Source organism: Microcebus murinus, chromosome 15 (genome assembly GCF_040939455.1).
Source record: "Microcebus murinus isolate Inina chromosome 15, M.murinus_Inina_mat1.0, whole genome shotgun sequence".
NCBI lineage: Eukaryota > Metazoa > Chordata > Mammalia > Primates > Cheirogaleidae > Microcebus > Microcebus murinus.
In genome coordinates this window covers 39,139,670-39,161,489 of record NC_134118.1, presented here as the reverse complement: position 1 = coordinate 39,161,489, position 21,820 = coordinate 39,139,670, and the positions used below count along the sequence as shown (strand labels likewise).

At 35.9% G+C, this 21,820-nt stretch overlaps 1 protein-coding gene across 3 annotated transcripts in view; it reads right to left on the bottom strand.

The window, feature by feature from the left end:
• The window catches only part of IQCM (IQ motif containing M), a 363,621-nt gene that overhangs the window by 299,834 nt on the left and 41,967 nt on the right, over positions 1-21,820 (bottom strand). For all 3 annotated transcript variants that reach the window (XM_076010594.1, XM_012783746.2, XM_076010595.1), the window contains one exon: positions 4,056-4,139. In XM_076010594.1, coding sequence (XP_075866709.1) covers positions 4,056-4,092 — 37 coding nt within the window. In that variant the 5' untranslated portion in view covers positions 4,093-4,139. The remainder of the gene's footprint in view (positions 1-4,055; positions 4,140-21,820) is intronic.

The following is a 21,820-nucleotide window of genomic DNA, read 5'->3' as shown; positions in this document are numbered from 1 at the left end:
CAGACCATGAGATTCTTGAACAGAACAAGGCCTGGGGTTGTTCATAAAGGAGCAGATAAAGGCAGCCATGGCCAAAATGCAGCAATTTCACACAGATCCTAAATTGGCTCCAACGAAGACATGGGGACACACTGACTTTAAATTGGCAGTTCTGAGCCATTATTGTCCTTTAAGGTGCTGAGGCAACTATTCTGATTTTCTCCCACAACTAAAAATTAGCCTTTGAACAAAAGAGTTTAATTATCAAGGTAGCACAAAATAACTCATACCTCAATGCTTTAGAAAAGGGGATCTAGAGTCGTTTATTTTTATAATTTCCAAGAATATGTATTTATTCAACAAATGAGTCTAAAAATTACAAGAACTTAAACAACTCTGATATTAAGGATGTATCCAGCTAATATCCTTTGAGGCTTCTGTGTCTTTGTTCATAACAGGGTATGAATATAAGCATGGAGCTTGTACACATTCAAGTGCACACCATAACTTATTAAGAGAAAGTTGTCAGGGTCTGCCCCTTCTTTATGAAGAAACCTATATTTAAGGTCTTTCTTATTTGTAAATACATATTCATGCATATAGAATGATTTTTAAGAGCTGTCATTCCTGAGTCACACCATTTTGTGCTTGAATTCAGATTTGTTCACAAATCTTAAGCCTTTGTTTACTCACTTGTATAACAATAATACATGTAACAGAGAGTTGTTGTGAGGAATAACTTATACAATGTTACAAAGCACTTATCAAAGCTCCTGGCACAATAAGCTTTCAATAAATGTGAGCAATTATTATTGTTGGCATTATTGTATTACTATCATTGGGATAAGCTGTATTTATATCATTAATTTCATTAGTCAATCCTCATTTCTTCAACAGCACAAAGATTAACAACTTTCTAATTTAGTTTGAATGAATTGTCTTATTATAATTCTTTTTATCCAAAATTAATTAATTAATATATTCACAGATAACAAAATATTTTCATACTTGGGATTCTTCAAGTTACTAAAGCCAAAAGAAGCAATAGTAAATCATTATGAGCAGCAGTAACAAATTTTTTACAATAAAGTTCATGAAAAGGCTGAAATGTTCATATAAAATTTATCTAATATATGGGTATAAATATCCACATTTCCATGAGGAAAGTAAATGTGAGTACCTCTAATCCCAAAGGTTTTCACTGGTCTAAAATATTTTCTTACATTTATCTGTTTTTTAAAAAGCCCTCACTCTTCCTATACTATCAGTTTAATGCTACTGATGATGGTTCATAAAACCAGATTTCTCTTACTGCTTTAGAGGTTTTGGATAGTTTCTCCAGTAATCCTCTGAAGTGAAGAAACAAAAAGAAAATCTAGTTACAGAAACTATGACAGGGAATGAGCCATCTCTTGATTATAATCATTGAGCAAGTCTTTTCTGTATCCAAAATGACCCAGGGGCTTATAAACGTGTTTTCATAACTATAACAAAAATAAGTGGCTGTACTCAGAGGGTTTCCATCCTTCCCATTAAAAGGCAACATTTTTCAGAGAGGCTTCACAAAAATTTACTCAGAAGATTCTCCTGTGCAAAGATGTATGGCCACATGGCAAAGGCCCTCCTTACAAATATCATCAGAGTGAACACCTGACAGGTGTTACAAAAGCCCCACTATGGGCACACAATGGGCACCAGTTCAGCACACATTAAGTACCTACTAAGTGCTAGATGCTATTTTGGTACTCAATGTGCTAAAATAAATAAGACACTAGCTGTCCCTGTCTTACTGGTGCTTACGAGTCCAGTGCCAGAAAAAAATTATAAATAAATGCCATGACAATCAGTAAGGTGCACACTGTGATATAGGCCAGCATAAACCACTAACACCCCCTTACCACCAGCTCACCAATGTATGAATTTCCCTTTAAAGAGATAAAGTTTTGCATTGTATTATTCAAGCTAAGATTTAAAGCAGAAATATCCCAAGAGACATAACACAGTGAATCAAATCCAGGCTAAGGCAGTGGTTTTAAATGTGTGCTTCATTAATTACACATGCCTTGGGGGCGCTTCCTTCTTTCAATCAGAGCAGCTCAGACCTTATCTATTTTACATATCTGAGCTCTTCCTAAGTTTTATCTTGCAGGAAATAATTTCTTTGCTAAAAATAACAAACACACACCCAACAAGTAAAAAACAAATAAGGGTTTGAATATCAGTGCATCTGTGGAAAGAACCTGCTTTTAAATAATTGGAGTTTAAAAGGGTTAGAGTGCTATGAAGTGGGGAGAAGATGGAGAGGGGAAGTGGAACTCAGGTCATTAATTTTAGGGTAAAGAGTTGTGGAAGTTGGAAAGTGAACAGAAACTCTTTGAACAAAAACTGTATATAAAATAATTTATTTGATGCAATTCCATCACATTTAAGGGAAGAAAACATAAGTTATTTCTAATTTCTTCTCAAAAAAGGAGTTAAAGAACCAAGTAAAACCCAAATTTCAAGTGGCATCTGGTTATTATCTCCTAAAACATACATTCAACAATTTTTTCCCAGAACACATTCTGCACAAAGACCCAACTCTTCAGTTCCAAATTAAAGGCATTCTGTTGAATTGTCTCTTATTGACACACTTCCTCACTTCCCCTCTCTCTTAATTCCTTGGTCCTTTTTAGCAATGTATGTTATCTTCTTTGCAACAATAAATGATTAATTGGCTTCCTACATACTTCAGAGAGATGTTACAGTGTATCCCCCCTCCAAAATCCTTCTATGTTAATACTTCTCAGACTGATGTTAAGTTGCTAAGGAGATGTAGAGAAATTCCAAGCTTATAGCATCAAGACTTCAAATATAATTTAAGTAATTATGGATATGACCTGAAGGCAAAATGAAACTAGAGAACATTCCTACTCCACTTACTGGATCTTCCTCCCTTTCTGCCCTTTCCATCTTTAAAAATATACTGTGTCATCCAAATAGAGTTGAAGTGATTTGCCACCGAGCTCTATTGGTAGCCCTGGGCAGATGCCAGCTGGCTTGTACCATATATTGTTGGGGGTCGCAAGAGCCAAAGGGAACAGTAATAAACCACAGCTCTACGTGCAGTACTATGTTTCTTGATCATGTGACCTAAGCCTAAATTTAGGATTGTTCAAATTGTTGCCAAGTCTAGATTAACTCTAAAAGAATTAGAATGTGTAGTTAATAATAATGTACTGTATTATTGTATACTTGAAATTTGCTAAAGAGTAGATCTTAAGTATTCTCAACACATCAAAAGAAAAAGATAACTATGTGAGGTAATGGGTATAATTTCACATTGTGTATGTATATCAAAACATCGTATACATTGTATACTTTAAATATAAACAATAAAGTTGGGGAAAAAGAAATATATTGTGAAATACATAATAATTTATATGTAATTTAAGATTTTCTAGTAAACATACTAAAAATATGTGAAAATGAAATTAATTTTAATATATAATTGTTGTAGAACATTTTATTTAAATAAAGTATATCCAAATATTATTACTTCAACATTAATCAATATTAAAAATCAATGAGGTATTTACTATATTTTTTTTGTTCTGTCTTCAAATTCTGCATGTTTGTTTTTGCACTTACATATACTTCAATTCAGATGTTAAATATCTTATCTGAAATACTTGATCTGTATTTAAATTTCATAAAATGTTCACTTGAAAAAGTAGATTCATATATCCAACTTGTTCCAAACATGCTTAGAAGTTTTCCAATAGCTGAATTACCAGTTTTTAAATAAAAATTAAAAGTTATTAAAATTAATATTCAGTTTCTTAGTTTCATTATCCACGTTTCAAGCACTGAATAGCCACATGTGATTAGTGGTTACCATATTGGACAGCACACTAAGTTAAACAGATCTCTCAAAAGTTGATTGTATTTAAATAAAGGGAATGGGATTAAATCCTTACAAGATGTGCCAGTAAGTGTAGTGCTTTGAGGATTATTAGCTGATAGAAAAGATTCATTAAAACAGTTGGAGTGTTATGCATTGTACATCAAATTGTCAGGTGAGCCTAGATACTCACATTTTGCTTCCTCAGGCATAGCCTCTGCAGTATCCATTATGCACAGTTACGATGATCTTCTTTTTTGAAGGGTGAGCTCAAGTCCTTAAACACAGTTACATTAAGCAATTCAGTGATAATGAATATTTATTTTTAGCTATTTCTTTCACTCATAAATAATAGGATGAACGATTAACACTTTTTATATGTCACTCCTCTGATTCTAAAACCTTCAATGCCTTCCCCTCCAAAAGTCAATAACAAAAGCTGGCATTGAGTAGGACTCTATAGTTTATCGAGTGCCTGTATACACATTGCCTTACTGGTTTCAAACACCCTGATAAGAACTATTGTTCCACATTTGACAGATGTGGAAACTGGAGCTCAGAGAGGTGAAATAACTTACCAAGGTAAACAGCTATTTAGTGGCATTTGCAGAACTCAACTCCAGATTTGGGGCTCAAGACCCTATGCAGGACCATTTGATTTTTTACTACTTTCTACTACTTATTTCTTACTTTCTTACTATTTTCAACTAACATCCAATACCTGGCACACAGCTTACACACTCCTGCCTTTGATTTAAGTTTATGCTAGTCTTCTACTCAGAATGCCCTAACTTCTTACCTGTACTTATTTATATCCTACCCTCCCTTAAACCCTAGGTTAAATCCCACCTCTTTCATGGCTACCCAGCCTTTAGTGATATGTTCTTCCCTTAAATACAGTAGTTGTGTTTTCCATGCCTCTCCCTTAAAACATATGCTGTTGGTATAAGGAGCTAAAAAGAAATAGTGATAGATAGTATCTCTCTCTGTCTCTTGTCTCTCTCTATATATATGTGTGTGTGTGTATGTGTGTGTGTGTATATATATATATATTGCCTGTTAGTACTATATTCCCAATTAGACTCCAGATGCCTTGAAAACAGAAATATACTTTTTATATCAGTAGTCCTCAACCCTGGATGAATATCAGAATCACATGAGAGGTTTTAAAACATATATCAAAGTCTAGAGTGGGGTCTAGGCATCCACATATTTTAGTTTCCCAAAAGACTTAAACGTTCAGTTGGAGGAGTGAAACCCTGCCTTGTATCTTGGCCTTCAGGCCTTTGGAGCTTGGTTCTCAGCTCTGTGCACCACATTGTGAAAGGCTGATTAATGGGTTCCGTGAGCTGAGCTCTTCCTCCTACATTTAACATTATCATCACTTTCAAAGCACTATTCAGAATACATCAAACATTGCCTCGATAGCCAGGGTCAGCTACACCAATGCACACTACTGTGTGCACTCACACAGCTTTATAATTAGAAAACAGGAATATTAAATGCTTTGTGGAGCTCCACAGAGCCTCTTGTTCTAAAACTCTGTGTATAATTGTTCAATTGTCTGACTCAATCAACAAACTATGAGTGAAGTATTCAAGACCTGTTAAATAATTTGGGAATGATTTGACTAAATTTGTAAGCCAGCTTTGCCCTATGAAAGTCATGACTCTATGGCCTCATGCTCTTAAATAAAAGACTACAACATTTTTCTTTAACTTCTACCCAGAGGGAGAACAAACTATTGCAGTTACAGTTTTAAAATAACAAATCTGGAACATCCAAAAATGATTAATTCTCAAATTGTCAGCATTATACCATGGGCAAGAGCACACAGAACATGTGTCTTGTCTTCCTAGTTCTGCAAATGAACCAGGATAAATTAAAATACTGTACCTCCCTCAGCAATTAAAAATCAGAACTCATCTCTGGTCTGATTTAATTACTGTCTTCCTTATATTTAAGTATAAGAAGAAAATAAAAGTGTTTTGTGTTCAGTAATTTTCTCATTTTAATCTCCATAGAAATGGACTCTTCTCTGGGGCTGTTGGCTCCTCCACCTTAATTCAGTGTGCCAGGAGTGTCAGCCTGCATTAAATTGGCTGGCAAGCAAGACATCCCACTGTCCTTTTAATGCAGAAAACTAGCCAAGCATCCTAAGAGGTGCTGGCATGGTTATGCCCCCGCAAACCTGAGGTGATGAAGGATGACTCTGAGACAGGAGCTGGAGGTAGAGGAAGGCTGTGAAGGACAGAATTGCTCAGAGATGGGCACAGTGACACAGACTATCAGCAAATAGGGTCCCTCTCCACTTTAAGTCCCCAGCAGACAGTTATGAGATGCTGAGTCCCTCCTGATGCACTCATCAATTAATAAATGCAGAGCCTGATTTATATAATAGGCTTGTCTTCTATTTTGGAAGAAAAGTCAAAGCATAGGTCAAATTTTAAATAAAGATGCAAGCAACTGTATGCCAGATGTCAAAAGAGAGTATGAGCTTTGTGAAATAAGTGGTATCACCCATGAGCAACATGAGTTCAGATGAAGATGACATCACTGAGGGCTGAGAAAGTGATATAGAAGAGGGTTCAAGAAGAACTGAGCTACACCTGAAAGGAAGGACACAGTGTGAATCGTGAGTTTCAGCACAGGGATCAACCAATCAGAACTGGATGCTGGCCAACACACCCCTATGGTAGTACATATCAGTCTGAGTGGGCCAGATTGGCTAACTTAAGAGGAACAGAGAAGGCAGGCAGGTGAGAGAAACAGCACAAGCAAAGGCATGGAGGTGAGAATGAGATGAGAGAAACAGCACAAGCAAAGGCATGGAGGTGAGAATGCACAGGTGTGGGGGACATGCAGTAGTGTGTCTGTTTGATTTGAGCAAAGGGTTAGATTTTATACTGCTGAAATGGTCAATGAACCATTAAAAGTTTCTGGACAGGGCACTGACATAACCAGTGGTCTGGAATGCAACTTCCATAAAGGCAAGAATTTTGTTTTCCTCCCTGCTATATTCCCAGTGCCTTGAACAGGCCCTGCCATATAGAAGGAGCTCAAAGAACATTTGTAGAATGAGTAATTATGGCAACAGCATGCTGGACAGGGATGCCCTACCTTCTCTTGTCTCCTCTGGCACATTTGTGAAAAGTCCTTTCACCCTTTCTCTTTTAGTAGATGCAACTTAAGTCTCTCCTAAATTGGATTACAGGAATACTAAGGATTTCTAATTTCATTTCTACATAGATAAAAAGCCAACAGAAGTAGAAACTATTTCCCTACCTTATTTCCTTAGCTTCACCTTTCTAAAGTAGATGACTGATAAGACTTTATCAGATACCAGTCAGGAAATCAGTAGAAAAAAGGAAAGAAAAAAACAAACTTCATCACAGTACACATTATAATTAAGTATCCTGGTAGCAAAGAAGTGACCTATAGTATTCAGCAGGATGCAGGGAAACAGGCCATGCCCCAGGTATTGGGACAGGCAGTTTCAGCAGTTGACATAAAGGTAAATGAGAGCAAATCTTCATTTTCTAACCCAAACTTTCTCCCTATTGTCCCTGCACTCTAACCTTCCTAACCTTCAATCACACTTTCACCCTTCCTCATTTCTCTTAGAAATCTACCTATCTGCACAAGCCACAACTCTTTGATTTCTCCTATATTTTTGCCTACCACATTCAATACAACAAGTCTTCTAGATTTTAACTTAAAAATACATCTCTTTCTCCCCACCTTCCCTCTTCTCTCACCTTCATTCCAGGACTGCTCTGCTGAAACAGCCACCTAAAGTCTCTCTCAATTTCTACTCCTTCCCTATTCCAAATCATTCTCCACGCAGCATGAATCGTCTTCTTAACTGTGTATCAGATTGTGTTACATCCCTTCAATGGCTTCTGAATGCACAGAGAATAAAACCTAGCCTCTTTCCCTGAGCTCTTCTCTCTCACGCAACTGAGTAAATACAGATGAAAAGCCTAGGACTGGCATTCCATGGCTCCACCCAGAAATGAGTCAAGGCACTTGGTCTGACTTCTATTCTATTTAGTTTTCTCATTTACAAAATGAAATTATTTGGCAGGAAGACCTCTAAGGCCCCATCAGTTTCTAAAACTCTATTATTCCACTGCTTTTGTATGCTGTGCTAAAAAAAATAGTTGCCCCCAAAATCCAAGAAATTAATTTTGTGGTTAAGAATTCCTGTCTCTCTCCTGTTCTTCTCTGCCTTCTTCTGTTCTCTGTAATGCTAGAGCAAAATATCAAGAAAAGTAGTCTAGACCAGGCCTCTTCCAGCCATGTCCCTAATTACAACCTTATCACGTGGCTCTCAAGCCTAGGCCACTAGGACCCCACTCCCAGGTTTTGTCCTAGTCACCATTTCCATTCTCTGATAAGTATAAGCCTCCTTTCACTTTTTCTCTTCCAAGTCAACAAAGACCTTTAGGTCATTTTCAGGATCTACTATCTCACTGACTTTTCTCTGCCAAGTCTCCTGGTCCCTCTGACTCCACTAGACCATCAGATCTGCCAGCACCAAACAATAAGAATAAGAAAAAAGAAAAGAGAGCAGGTACAAAAAACAAACAGGAAGACAAGGGCCAAAATAACAAGGCCAATATTAGGCATCTAAAATGTGTAAACGTACACAGTCGTCCCTCAGTATCTGTGGGGAATTGGTTAAAGGATCCCTATGAATGCCAAAATCCACAGATGCTCAAATTCCTGTTATAAAATGCTGTGGTATCTGCATATAACCTATACTCCCATATACCTTAAATCATCTCTAGATTACTTTTAATACCTAATGCAATGTAAAGGCTATGTAAATAGTTGTTATACTGTTTGGGGAATAATGACAAGAAAAACATCAGTACACATTCAGTACAGACACAATGATCCATTTTTTTTTAAATATTTTCGATCCATTTGATTGAATCCATAGATGAGGAACCCACAGATACAGAGAGCTGACTGTACTAGATGATAGTAGAATAAGAGAATTATAACTGCATAATTAAAATTATGAACCAAATTAGTCATAGGGCCATAAAATGAGTTAGAAAGAAGATACTTTATGAATTTATGATTAATATCAGGTAAGCTGGGATCCCAGGGGCCACATGCAACGTGGAATAACATTCCTTTCCTGATGTAGAAACCTTCTCCTAATTTTCTAATTAACTCAGGTTAATATATTACCCAGAGCCAAGAAGTGGGAAGGAAAAGAATACAAATGAATCAATGGGATGTCCCTCCAGCTAACACAAAGCACAGAGTCTAGGAGCCCTGTGGTGAAAGCAAACTTGGATTTCGGTCCTCATTCTGCCATTGCCAAAGTGATCTGGGCCAAATCACTTAAACTCTGCATTCTACCTCCTCATCTAGAAGTAAAGATTTAAAATAGACACACAATATTAAAAATGGCAGCTTTAGCCTTTTTTTAAAAGAACACTTTCTCAGAAGTCAATGAGGATAACAGATGAAAGCCTGGATGTGCTGACTGAAGAGGGTATCAGAGCCTCTCCCTGAACTGGACTGTCACTCCCACCTACCTTCAACCCCAACAATCCAGGCTCAGAGAAGCACAATGATCTCACAGGTGCCTCTGGATGTAAGATTTGACTATTTCATAAAATAGATGTTATGTTCTATTCCCTTGTGGGCATGCATGGACACTGACATTAATTAAGAGATCTCAAATATTCCCAGTTTTACATAAAATATTCAAATCTTTCAACCACAAAAGAAAGTGGTTAATTTCATTTCAGTTCTCAACTCATTAAAAAGGAGATGCTAAATTGAGAACATTTTCCCATTATACTTTAAAATTCTTTCAATTGCTCTTTTTAGCTATAAAATATATACTCATTTTTTCACCTTTTGCCTCTTGAAATGGGTAAAAACAAGTGTTCTGAGCCATATTCTATAAGCTAGGGAGTTTTTCTGTGATCTTATTTTAGGGTTTTGATACAGACATGAATAAAATAGGATTTGGCAATACATGAACATGTACATTGAAGGTCACTGAAAATCTATGATTACCAACAGATGATAGGCTGGGGTTGGTGAGATAAGAATGTCATTCCACAGTGGCTAAGCAGAGTAACTTTGTGAAAAAAAGGAAACAATCAATGTCAGATAGAGCCATTTCTGAGGAAAGAGGTCAACTACTAGAGGTGACTGAAATATTGCATTTTAGTCCTGTGTCATCCAAAATTATAAACACAAATATAACATACACAATATAAAGAACTTTTACAAATCAATGAAAATGATAGACAACATAATACAAAATAGGCAACCAAATGGGAAACAACCATGTGAAAAGATGCTCATTCATCTTTGAATAATGCTCATTCAAAACTCATTCATCATCTAGGAAACACAAAGTAAAACCACAACTATCACACACCTAATCAAATGGCTTTGAAAAAATACCAAATGTTGATGAAAATATAAAGCTACTGAAATATTCATACACTGCCTGTTGGAGTATAAATTGGTAAGCTTTGGGAAACTATTTGGCATTATCTTAAAAAACTAAATCTATACTTAACTAAGCCAAAAGAATGGCTTCTAATGTGGACTGAAAGACACATATGAGAATGATCATAGCAGCATTATTTTTTAACAGCTAAAAACCAAAAGCAACCCAAATGTCCAGTGACACAATAGGTAAATAATTTGTATTCTATTTATACCCTGGAATATTTCATCACAGCAGTGAGAATGAACTGCTATACACAGAGACATAATGATTCTCACACATGTAATTTGGAAAGAAGCCAGCATAAAGAGGACATACTCTATGCTTTCATTAACATAAAGGTCAAAACCAGACAAGACACAGGATAATGGTGACCTTTGGGGAAAGAGTGAAATGTCTGAGGCTGGGGTACCAGAAGGGCCTCTGGGGTACTGGTAATGTTCTACTCCTTAATTGTATGTGCTTATACAGATGTGTTCACTTTATAAATATTCATTGAGCTGTACATTTCAGAATTATGAATTTTTCCAATTATATGTTATATATCAACTAAAATTGACTAAACAATAATATACACTATATTAATTTTTCAAAATAACCTGTTAAAACTCTGAAAATACTACCCTAGTCACTATAGATAGCTTCATTTCTCTTCTTATCCTCCCTCAAAAGAAATATGAAGCATAGAGCTTTGCTAAAAGCAACCAATACCTGTACTGTATTGTAAACCCCACCAGGGCAGGAATTAGTTTGTAAAATTTCTTTTATGTCTCCCATAAGACTGAGCACATGACCAGCCAAGTAAAAAATACTCCATAAAAAGCTGCTAATTTGAATTCCTGCAAGGAAGACCTAAAATATTATAATCTTAGTTTTCTCAGCGTCCCTAATATTTATTTAGTAATCTTACTACTGCTGCAATGCCTGTGTAACTTGTCATGAATTTTTGCAATATGACTAAGGGGCTTTGCTTGTTTAATTTTATTGATCTACTTATCTTGATAGAAAGTCCATAATTATCCAAATGAATAAAGGAGTTAAGTACTTTGGTTCAAAGCGAGTGGTAAAGAAATACATAGACACATGCACACACACTCCAAAAACTGGCTTTGGAAAAGTCCACATTATTCCACACTTTTCTCACCTCAAATTCCCATTTCAGTCATTGACTTCAATTTTAAGATTCTGACAGGAAGATGAAGGGTAGAGGTAATAGCAACAGTGAGGCTTTTCTTAAATAAAATGTTAGAATATTAGAAACTATGTCTTATAAATTTTATTTCAGGAAAATTTCAGTTAAAAACATATAGGTTAGTACACGTGTCCAGGAAAAAAAAGATAATAGTGCCATATTTCCAAAGCACTCTATTATATCACAAATGTTTCCAAAATATCTTATGAAGATTCCCATATCAATACATGCAGTTATGCCTTCAATGATAGTTGTGGCATGTTGTGACTGTTTTTCTTGTGATTTTCACATATTAAAACAGTGCTGTTATAAACGTACATTCTCTCAGCTATTAATCACACACCCCTTAAATAGAAACCATTAACATTTTATAAATAACAGTAAAGAGCAAAAAACTTGATTTATAAAGCAGTTCCCGCTGAGATGTTTGGGACACTGTAAACAATTAAAGACAACAATGAAAACACCATAAAGTTAATTACAACAAATTAAATATAATAAATTAAAGGTCAAAAATGTTAAAGTATTTCAATAGAATTATGCTTACCTGAGAATTACTAATGTTAAAAGAGCTAAATATAGAAATTTGAGAAAATCATGAAATATTGTAAATCCCAGCTTCCATTTCAGTTTTCTTTTTTCTCTATGATCTTTTAAAAAACTAGCTAATATTATATTTATTGGCTCTGAAATGATTTTAGAGAGTTTATATTTAAGAGATAGTTTTTAGTAACACAATCTTAAATTGGAAAGAACCTTAGGAGTCATTTTACAGGTAAGGAAAGAGCAACATAGAGATGTAAGTGATTTCAACTTAACATGAATCTGTCTATGAATGAACTGGAACTAGAATTCTGGTCTCCTGACTTCTGATAAAGTACAATTCCTTCTGATGAAATTCTTTCCAGTAAACAATGTTGTCCCCCTCCATCAATTATTTCTTTACCTTCTACCTACTCTGTGATACAATCCCTTTTTCTACTTTGTTCTGATGTATACAAGATAACACCCTAGTGACAAGCAAAGACTTTAGGCTCACATGGGCCAGGGTTCAAGCCCAAGCTTTGTCATTTCCTAGTCAATAACCTTAGGCCTTAATTGACTGATTTGTTCCAGTCTGTCCAGGACCTTCCTGGTTTTAAAACTAAAGGTCCTGTATCCTGGGAGCTGCCTCAGTCCCAAACAAATTAGGACAGCAACTTACTTAACTCTCTTGGCCTAACCTCTTTTATAGGTAAAATGCAAGACCAGATGAATAAATGTATCAAAACATTTACTACAGAGCCTAGGCCTGGCCCCACCCAAGTGATTACTCATTTCCATATTTGTCACTTCTTCTTGCATTTTTTTCTATTTTGAACATGCAAATTTGAGAGTCCTTTAAAACAGAGATGATGTGCAAAACCATGAGAGAGAATGAGTTCTCTCAGAAAAAGGGCAAGCAACAGATTCAAGGAGAATGGGAACAGCCTGGAAAGAACAGAGAACACAAGGAAGGAAGTAGAGTACCTCAAGGTCATACTGATCAACATAATCGAACATGAAATGAAAGGAATTCCAGGGCCATGACATGCATGGAAGGACACAGTGATAAATTCTACTCTATGGATTCTATAAAGGATTAAAACAAAAGAAAGAGGAAGTGAGGTAAAAGATAAATAAGGATATTTCGTGTGCTACATGGGATGACTTTAGAAACATAAAGAGTCCTCAAAAGAGCAAAAAATGTCCACAATTACCACATCATTGATACATACAGGACCATGTCTTCCATTTCCTACTTTCTAGGAAAAAAAAAAATCCCTGAAAGGAATAATACATATATCAAATAACAAATATCAAAGTGCCTGTCTTTTTCTCAGCAATATCTGTTTAAAAGTTTTTCACTAAGGAATGGCACAGGCATAAATAAGGTAGAAATGTACTTTTAATCATCTTTAAAGGCCAAAAATAGAAAATAAATGCAGAGTGATGATGGGACTGAAGCTGTGGATGCTGTCCCAGCTCCCAGCAACAGGCAGAGACAACCTGGAGTTCAGCTCCAGCGGAATAACCAGAACCCAGAATAATCTCCACGTGAGGGAAGGGATCAGGGCCAGGCTCCCCTAAAAATCACAGCTGAGAAGAGGTAAAAAACACAACTTCTAACTACTGCTTGAGGCAAGGGCTTCTCATAAGCTCCACAATTAAAGAGGCAGAGGATGGATACAGACATCTTTCACCACCAAGACCTAGCCACATTAGCCACTGGCTCAGAAATAGGATTTGAAATATCATCAATGTCATAGGTGCAAGAGCCCCAAGAAAACCTAGTTTTGAACTGGGGAACCCCGTGGCAACTACAATACTGTCAATCAGAGTGGTGATTATAAAAGCCTTGGGACATTGTAATATGTCGAGATCAAGAGAGTTGAGAAGGAACCAGCAGAAGAGACTGAGAAGGAGATAAGAGAAAGTAAGAAAAAATCTAGGACACTGGTGGTTCCTGGGAGCCAAGTAAGGAAAATATTTCAAAGAGGGGATAGTGATAACATATGTAAAATGCTGCTAATAGGTCAACTAAAATGAAGACTAATAATTGACAATTGTATTTAACAGTGTGAAGGTTATGAATGACCTTGATAAAAGGGATGGCAGGTTGCATTTCTCAGGAAGCAGACTCTTGAGATGGAGATGAGCAAGAGGTTTGTTATGAGTGCTCTTGGAATCACCATGTGTGGAAGGAAGGAAAGGAAGCAGGAATTGTCTGAGGGAGAAAATGGGCTATGATACAGCCTAGTGAAGACTTCAGCCAATCTTGTGGGGGGCTCTGATGTTGAATTGACCTTTTAATATTGTCCTGAGTTGGGTCAAGTTATCTGGATCTGCATAAACCCTCATTGACTAGTTACTGGAAGTGGACTGCCCTGTAATGGGGCATGATTTCGAGCAAGGTGACTCCTTAGCCAGTGCAATTCGGAAGAAGGTTTACAGCTGAGGGCAGTGTTCCTATAACGTTTCCAGCAACTGGGTAATACGTTCTTCAGTGGCTCTGCGTAGAGCACCACAGTGTCTATTAGAAGCAATTTAGATATATAGAGTAGCAAGAGAAAAAGCCTGAGGAGAGTGGGTTCAAAAGAGAATGGGAAGACAGAAATGTGAGATAATGAACTTAGATAACTCTCTTTTCCTTCATTTCTGATGCTCACTAAGAAGTATTTGGATGTAGTGATAGTTAACAGAAGGCAAATGATGTCTTAAAACATCTGAGGGAGAAAAATAACAATAAATAAAAAATTCTAAATCAGTCTAACTATCATGCAAAAGTGAGAACAAAATAAAGAGTTTTAGAAATACTAAGTCTAAGAAATCTAACACACACCACCAAAATACCAAAAGACTGCTAATGGATAAATTTCACAAAAAGAAGAGAGCCCCAAAAAAACAAATGGAACAAGAAAGAAATAGCAAGCACAGAAATTGATAAAGTATGTTTATAAATATAAATAGCTATTACCTACAAAAACTTAAAATAGCAATTAATGTAGTTTTTTTAATGTGGAACTAAAATTTTAAATTCAATAACCAGGAAGGGGGAGGGAAGCTACATACTATATGATTCCAACTCTATGACATTCTTGAAAAAGCAAAACTGTGGAAACAGCAAAAAGATCACCAGTTGCCCAGGATAAGGAGAGAAAGAGAAATGAACAGGCAGAGCACAGGATTTTTAGGGCAGTGAAAAATAAACTGTGTAATGGCGGATGCATGTCATTATACATTTGTTCGAACCCATAGAATGTATAATACCAAGAGTGAGCCTTCATTCATGTAAACTATGGATGTTGGGTGAAAAGGGTATGTCAATGTAAGTTCATCAACTGTACCAAATATATCACTCTGGTGAGAAGGGAGTAAGGGAAGGAAGGAAAGAACATTATCATTGACAATGGAGGAGACCATACATGTCTGGGGGCAAGACATACATGGGAAATCTCTATGTCTTCCTCTCAATTTTGCTGTAAACCTAAAACTACTTTAAAAAATATAAAGTATTTTTGAATAAAAGAGTAGATCATTCACCCCATCAGCTCTGCTAAACAAAAAAAAAATAAATAAATAAATAAATAAATAAATAAAAAAGAGTAGATCACAATGGAAATTATGAAATATTTAGAATTGGGAGTAAATGAAAATGTAACAAACTATACCTGCGGGAGGCAAAGTAGTATCAAGAAGTAAATTAATTGCCTTAGATGTATTTATTACAAAACATAAGGAATATTTAGAATAAGTAAACATCCAACTTTAACAGATATAAAGCAAAAAGTATATTAAGTTCAAGGAAAGAAGAGAGAAACTGATAAGAGCAAAAATTAATAGAACAGAAAACAACTGCAAACAGCAGAGACTGTCAACAAAATCAAAAGCAGATCCTTTGTAAATATTAACAAAATATACAAGCCTCTAGGTTCTAGGTACCATAAAAGGGGAGGGGAAGGAGAAGGAGGGAGGGAGGGAAAAAAGGAAGGAAAGAACAAATAAGAAATATTAGCAACAAAAAGCAAGGCTGAAGATGATGGAAAGAAGTCTAAATTTGTTGGGGCACTGGATGGACCAAACAGACCCAGGTGAGGAAGAATAATGAAGAAGGCCCAAATATCCAAGAGCAGCATGAAGGCAATGGGTCTTACACATAAGAAGAAATAATAGACAAGAAGGGGAAAAGGCCACTGAGAAGAGCATGAAATACACTAACAGGAGAGGCAAATGAAGAGCAGCTTGAGTTAACCATATGCTAGCTCCTCAAGTATTTTCTTTCTAAGTAAAAAGCTGGCATTATATAAAATAAAATCAATTTAGAATAAAATGACTTGATTAAGAACTATTTATACAAGATTAAAATAATATAGCAGAAGGCTGAGAGTGAACTTAATTGTTCTTTTATACATCTGAATAGCTCATTAACAGAAATCAAGGTAGTCATTAAGAAAGCACAGCCAATCTTCCTCTAGAGAAGAATCCCTAATCCAGCAACCACTAAAAGTCTGGTTCCTGATTCCATGTGCTAGAAAACACCTTTTAGGTATGAAACACTGGTTATTTTTTTTTTTATTAACTAAAGGTATATAAAAACTGCTAATGAACTCAGTGTTATATTTATATACTTTATATACATATATTTACTCATATTCAACAAACATTTCTAAGATATATCAAAACAAAGTAGGTAAAATTATGCAGTCAGTCAAAAATATAAAAACCAAGTTTGCCCCAGATATTCTTCCAGAAGTATTCTTCCCCTTGGTGTTATCCTTTCCCTGCACAGGGCTCTCAGTCTATGCCCAAAGGCCTTTGTATTTTAACAGGGGAAATATATCTAGGCATTGATCATTTACTTTTAGAAATTATGTATAAGAAAATAAAAAGTATTAGAGGACAGAGAATTTTGTAAAACAAGCTTTCCTAAATATTTCTAAAATCACAAAATATAGGAGAACCACTATTACTTTGTCAATACCTTGGGCCAGTAATGCCTACGGTACATAGGTCAGGATGTGAAATTGAATAAGAATGTTTACAGCCAAATAAATGATATATAATCCAGCTCTTCCTTCACATATAACCTTATTACTGAAAATCATAACAAAGCATAACAATCTCCCTTAATCATGGATCTATTTATGGATACGTTTTGATCAAGGCTCTAGCGTTTATAGAATAATAATAAAGAACCCCACACCTCAAGTCCAACTCTAAGTCCTCTGCTCTCACTGATGCCTCATAAAGTTGGACAGAAGTGAATTCATTTCCTATTCCCAACATCACTGCCACCCTGTGCTTTCCTCCTTCCTTAGTTTTGCTCATGCTGCTTTCTCCATACTCTATTTCCCAAGGACCTACCAATTCTGACTTTCCTTAGAGGAATATACCAAATGCCTCCTCTCACAAAGTTTTCTCCTTATCCTTCACATCAAAAGTCTTACTTCTCTCCTAATAATCCCGTAATACTTACATTCTCTCTCTTTATGGTACTTGTCCTCTTAAATCTTATAATATAGTTTTTCATGTGCATATGTTATCTTCCCTACTATACTGCAAGAGTCCAAAGAATAATATTCCTTTCTGAATTATCATAATATCCTTCCTAGTTCCTAGGAAAATGCTCTAAATACAAGTGTCCAAAATTATTTATAAAATAATTGATGTAACAATAAATTAAAGACATTTTATGAGTATGAAAACATCCAGTTATCCAGAAATATATTTGTCAAAACTAGGTTTAGCTGCTGACTTCTTGTATGATATAACCTCTGTTCTGGGGCCTTAATTTCTCAAATATACAGCATTAATTCATAATAACAAAAATTTTTTAACTGTTAAGTTTAGCCTAAAGTTGCCTCCTTTTAAATTCAGCCTAAATGTTCCTCCATACATAGGTGAACTGTAACTTAGCTGGATATGTAAACAGACTAACTTACTCTAGTACCAATTGTCAAGTTTCAGCCAATCACAGGCAGCCAATTGTTCAAATTCTATTCAAATAAGGCAAATGCTGAGCTGTACCAATTCAGCTATTTCTGTACCTTACTTGAGTTTTCTGTACATTACTTTCCTTTTTCTGTCCATAAATCCTCTCCAACCACATGACAGCGTCAGACTCTGAACTTATTCTGGTTTGAGGGTGGGGGGCTGCCAGATTCATGAATCATTCTTTGCTCAATTAAACTCTGTTAAAGATAATTTGTCTAAAGTTTTTCTTTTAACATAACTTATAAAATTTATGAAAAAATAATTTCATGCCATACAAATTGAAAATTAAAATCTTTATTAATTAAAGTAGATGTTATCATAAGTACACCCAAAAGAATCAGTCTGCTAACTTATAGTAAGGAACTAAGGAATTGATCTCCATTGACAAGGTTTAATTACCATTTGGGACACTGTATATAGGTAAGGAGATGACACTTTAAGAAAGTGAGAGCTCACGGTTTTTAAAAATTTAATAATTAAAAATACAAGCTTCCCAAAATAATCTTCACAATTAAAGGGCAAAAGATCTGGGCATGCTCAGTGATGAAAAAAGGGGAAAAATGCTGACTGAGGAGACAAGATAATAGCTGTCACATTTAGGGATGACAGACCTCAAAAAAATCATTAATCATTAATCATTATAGTATAAATAATAAGTAATAAAGGGAAGATACAGTAAGACAATTTTAAGTAAAATATTAAGAAAAACTGCATGGTGAATTTTTTAAATTATATTTAAGAGCTTAAAAAATGTGAAAGGGAATTCTTTATTGGTAGGGAAATTTGAGAAATATGTGAGTTTAAAAGTAATGAACAGAACAAGATCAGATTAGGAGAGTAGCCCCTTCCTTATGAAGAGGGAAGCACTGAGGACACAGGATGCAGTATTATTGTATTAAAACGGCATCTTGATGTTGTAGGCTTTGCTCATCTGGCCCTTTCTATAAGACAATCAATTCCAGGAGGGGAATTACATTTAATTTCCATGTTATTTAATAAGTTTTAGGTAGAATTTCACATGAGGGATTTGAAAAAATAATTCCTAGCCAGATTAATTTATAAAAAGCCTATTCAGTTGTAATTCAGGGATAAGGTTCTCCACAGACCTATACAACCTTTAACAAACAAATCCCAAAATACTTTTTCTAATTACTCTTATTAGGGGTTCCCAGAGATATTAATTCCTTGCCATGCAGCAATTTTCAGTACCAGCTTTAGTAACAATGTTAAATTTAAATACATATTTACATGAAGTACACACATCCATGCACACATACATACACAAACAAAGCCAGTTCCATGCGCCTGTAACTCCATATGAAGTTAAATAACAAAGGCTACAGAGTACATTCATTAGTCAGATTAAAATCTAATCAAATTTAATCTAATATTGGGATAAATTCATGCCAAAAAATATTATGGCTTTTTTATTTTAACATAATTCATCATCACTGTCATCATCAGAAAGCAATAACATGGACAGCACATTATGCTGACTGGTGTACAGTGTAGCATGATTTATATGACATCAGAAAGAACAAGCAAAAAGCCTAGACTGCATCCTAAACTATTCATTGGAAAGACAGACAAGCAGATGCTGTAACGAGCTCTATGAACAAAATTCAATAACTCCTATGTTTTTTTTATAATCTTTTCCCCTAACTAACTACTTGATCTTTTGAATTGCTTCCCTGAAATGGTGGATTTTCTGCAAGACAAAGGAATGAAGATTCTGAAGCCCCATCCCCCCCCCAGACATCCTAATGCTAAGATTCACCATCCCCCACTACTTCCTCACAACCCACAGTAGCCCCTGGTTAGTTACACCACATCCTGCCCCAAGGCGCTGGCCCCTCCTTTAAAAACCCATGATCTCCCTTAGTTAGGAAGATGAATTTAAGGCAGCTTCTCCCATTCTTCTGACAATTCCTTTCTTCCTCGCAATCCTCATTGTCCCAATAATTGGATCTTTGTATAAAGAGTAACTGGACCTAGACTGAAACCCCTTTGTGGTTTCAACAACAATGCTAAAAACAGATGGAGAGAAGTAAACATTCACAATCATGGCAGAGTGCTATATTTTTGCAATTTTGGTTAAATTGAGGATGTATGTGAAAATACATGCAAAAGGTGGGATTTCTGAGAGGTACCTGGAGGAGAAAAAGAGGCTAGGAGAAGCTCAAAGAGCCCAGGTGTTCCTCCCCCAAACTGGAACACCAGAGATAATCTCATAAAAGATTGTAAATTAAAAGCAACAAGTAAATGAAGTCCCCAGGGTGTGACCATTATGCTAAAACTTTTAAACCACTGTTTTATTGAAGATCTACATTTAGCCATAATAGCTCGGCATTTAGTATAAGTAATCTCAATTTCTTAGTTAAAGACTTTGGGGTTTGGAGAGGACTAGTAACTTGTTCAAGGCCAAAGCACTACAGGTGGCAGAGTCCAGGATTCAACCCAGACTCCCCTCAATACCCCAAAGCCCTCATCCCTACCACCCTATGAATTAAAAACTCAAGCTTTTAACCTTTGTGTATGCTGCCTTTCACTATGAAAATAAACTCCCACAAAAATATACAATGCCTAAAGAATCAGGAACTTTTTTTTAATCTGGAGGAATCCCTGCAATGAGGAAAAGAAAGAGAATGCAGAAAGTACTGATGGTTAGGGTCAGAGCTGAGCAAAGTACCCTATTTGTCAAGAAAAGATGAATTTTCCTGGGGAAAAAAAAAGGGCCCAAATTTACCTTGTGACCAAAGTGCTGGAATCAAGTATTTGGATCACAAGGCAAATCTGGATGCTGTTATACTCTGCTGGAGCTCAGAGACTGATACCCCAAAGACTGGTGCTTTGACATGAGACCTTAGAAACTGCCTCAGAATCAAGGTCCATCTAATATTTTCTTGACCCCCACCCCAAGCACAGTGAGGGACTCTCTTTGGAATCTCATTATCTGACCAAGAATGCTTCCTTCCAAAAGAAATGCAATTGTCTTAAACCCTCCATAACTATCTCATCCAATAACCAGGGAAGACCAACCACTGGAGAAGGGAAGAGACTGGGAGTCCTCACCAGCTCAGACAGACTTTCCAACTATTGTTCTTAGAGCAGCTCCAAGAGATTACACAAGGGACTTTATCTGCATGATAAGATAAATCTTTGTTCCTGTGCAGTGACCCCAAACCCACTTCTCATAATGTTTGCCTCCCACCTGCCTCCCTGGTCTATACATATCTCTCTAATGAAGACAGTATATAAGCATCACCATCTGGCCCCTCTTTGAAGTCCTATTTGTATAACTCCTGTGTACATGTATGCATGTTAATAAATTTTGTATGCTTTTTCTCCTTTTAATCTGCCTTTTGTCAGATGATTTTCAGCCAACCTTCCCTTCGCCCCTAAAACCCCCTAATGTGGAGACAGGCACTACAGGTACCATAGCTGGATAAAAGCTTAACATACTATATGCAGTTTCCTAACAAAAATGACAAGTTTCAAGCCATATTTCTCTGGTCAGCTATGATTTGAATTATTTACCTAAAATTTTATACTTAAGTTTTCATTATTACAACCATAGCTCAAACCAATAGCAGCATTGCTTTAACATTTCTTTCAAACTGAATGTTACAGAAATCAGGAAAGAATAGTAAGAGGGCCAGAGAGGGATATTTGGGTTTGAGTCTTCCACCAACCTAGAAAATGATAAAGAGGAGTGCAGTTGACAGCTGCTAGACATAGGAAAAAAATGTTTTCTTCTACC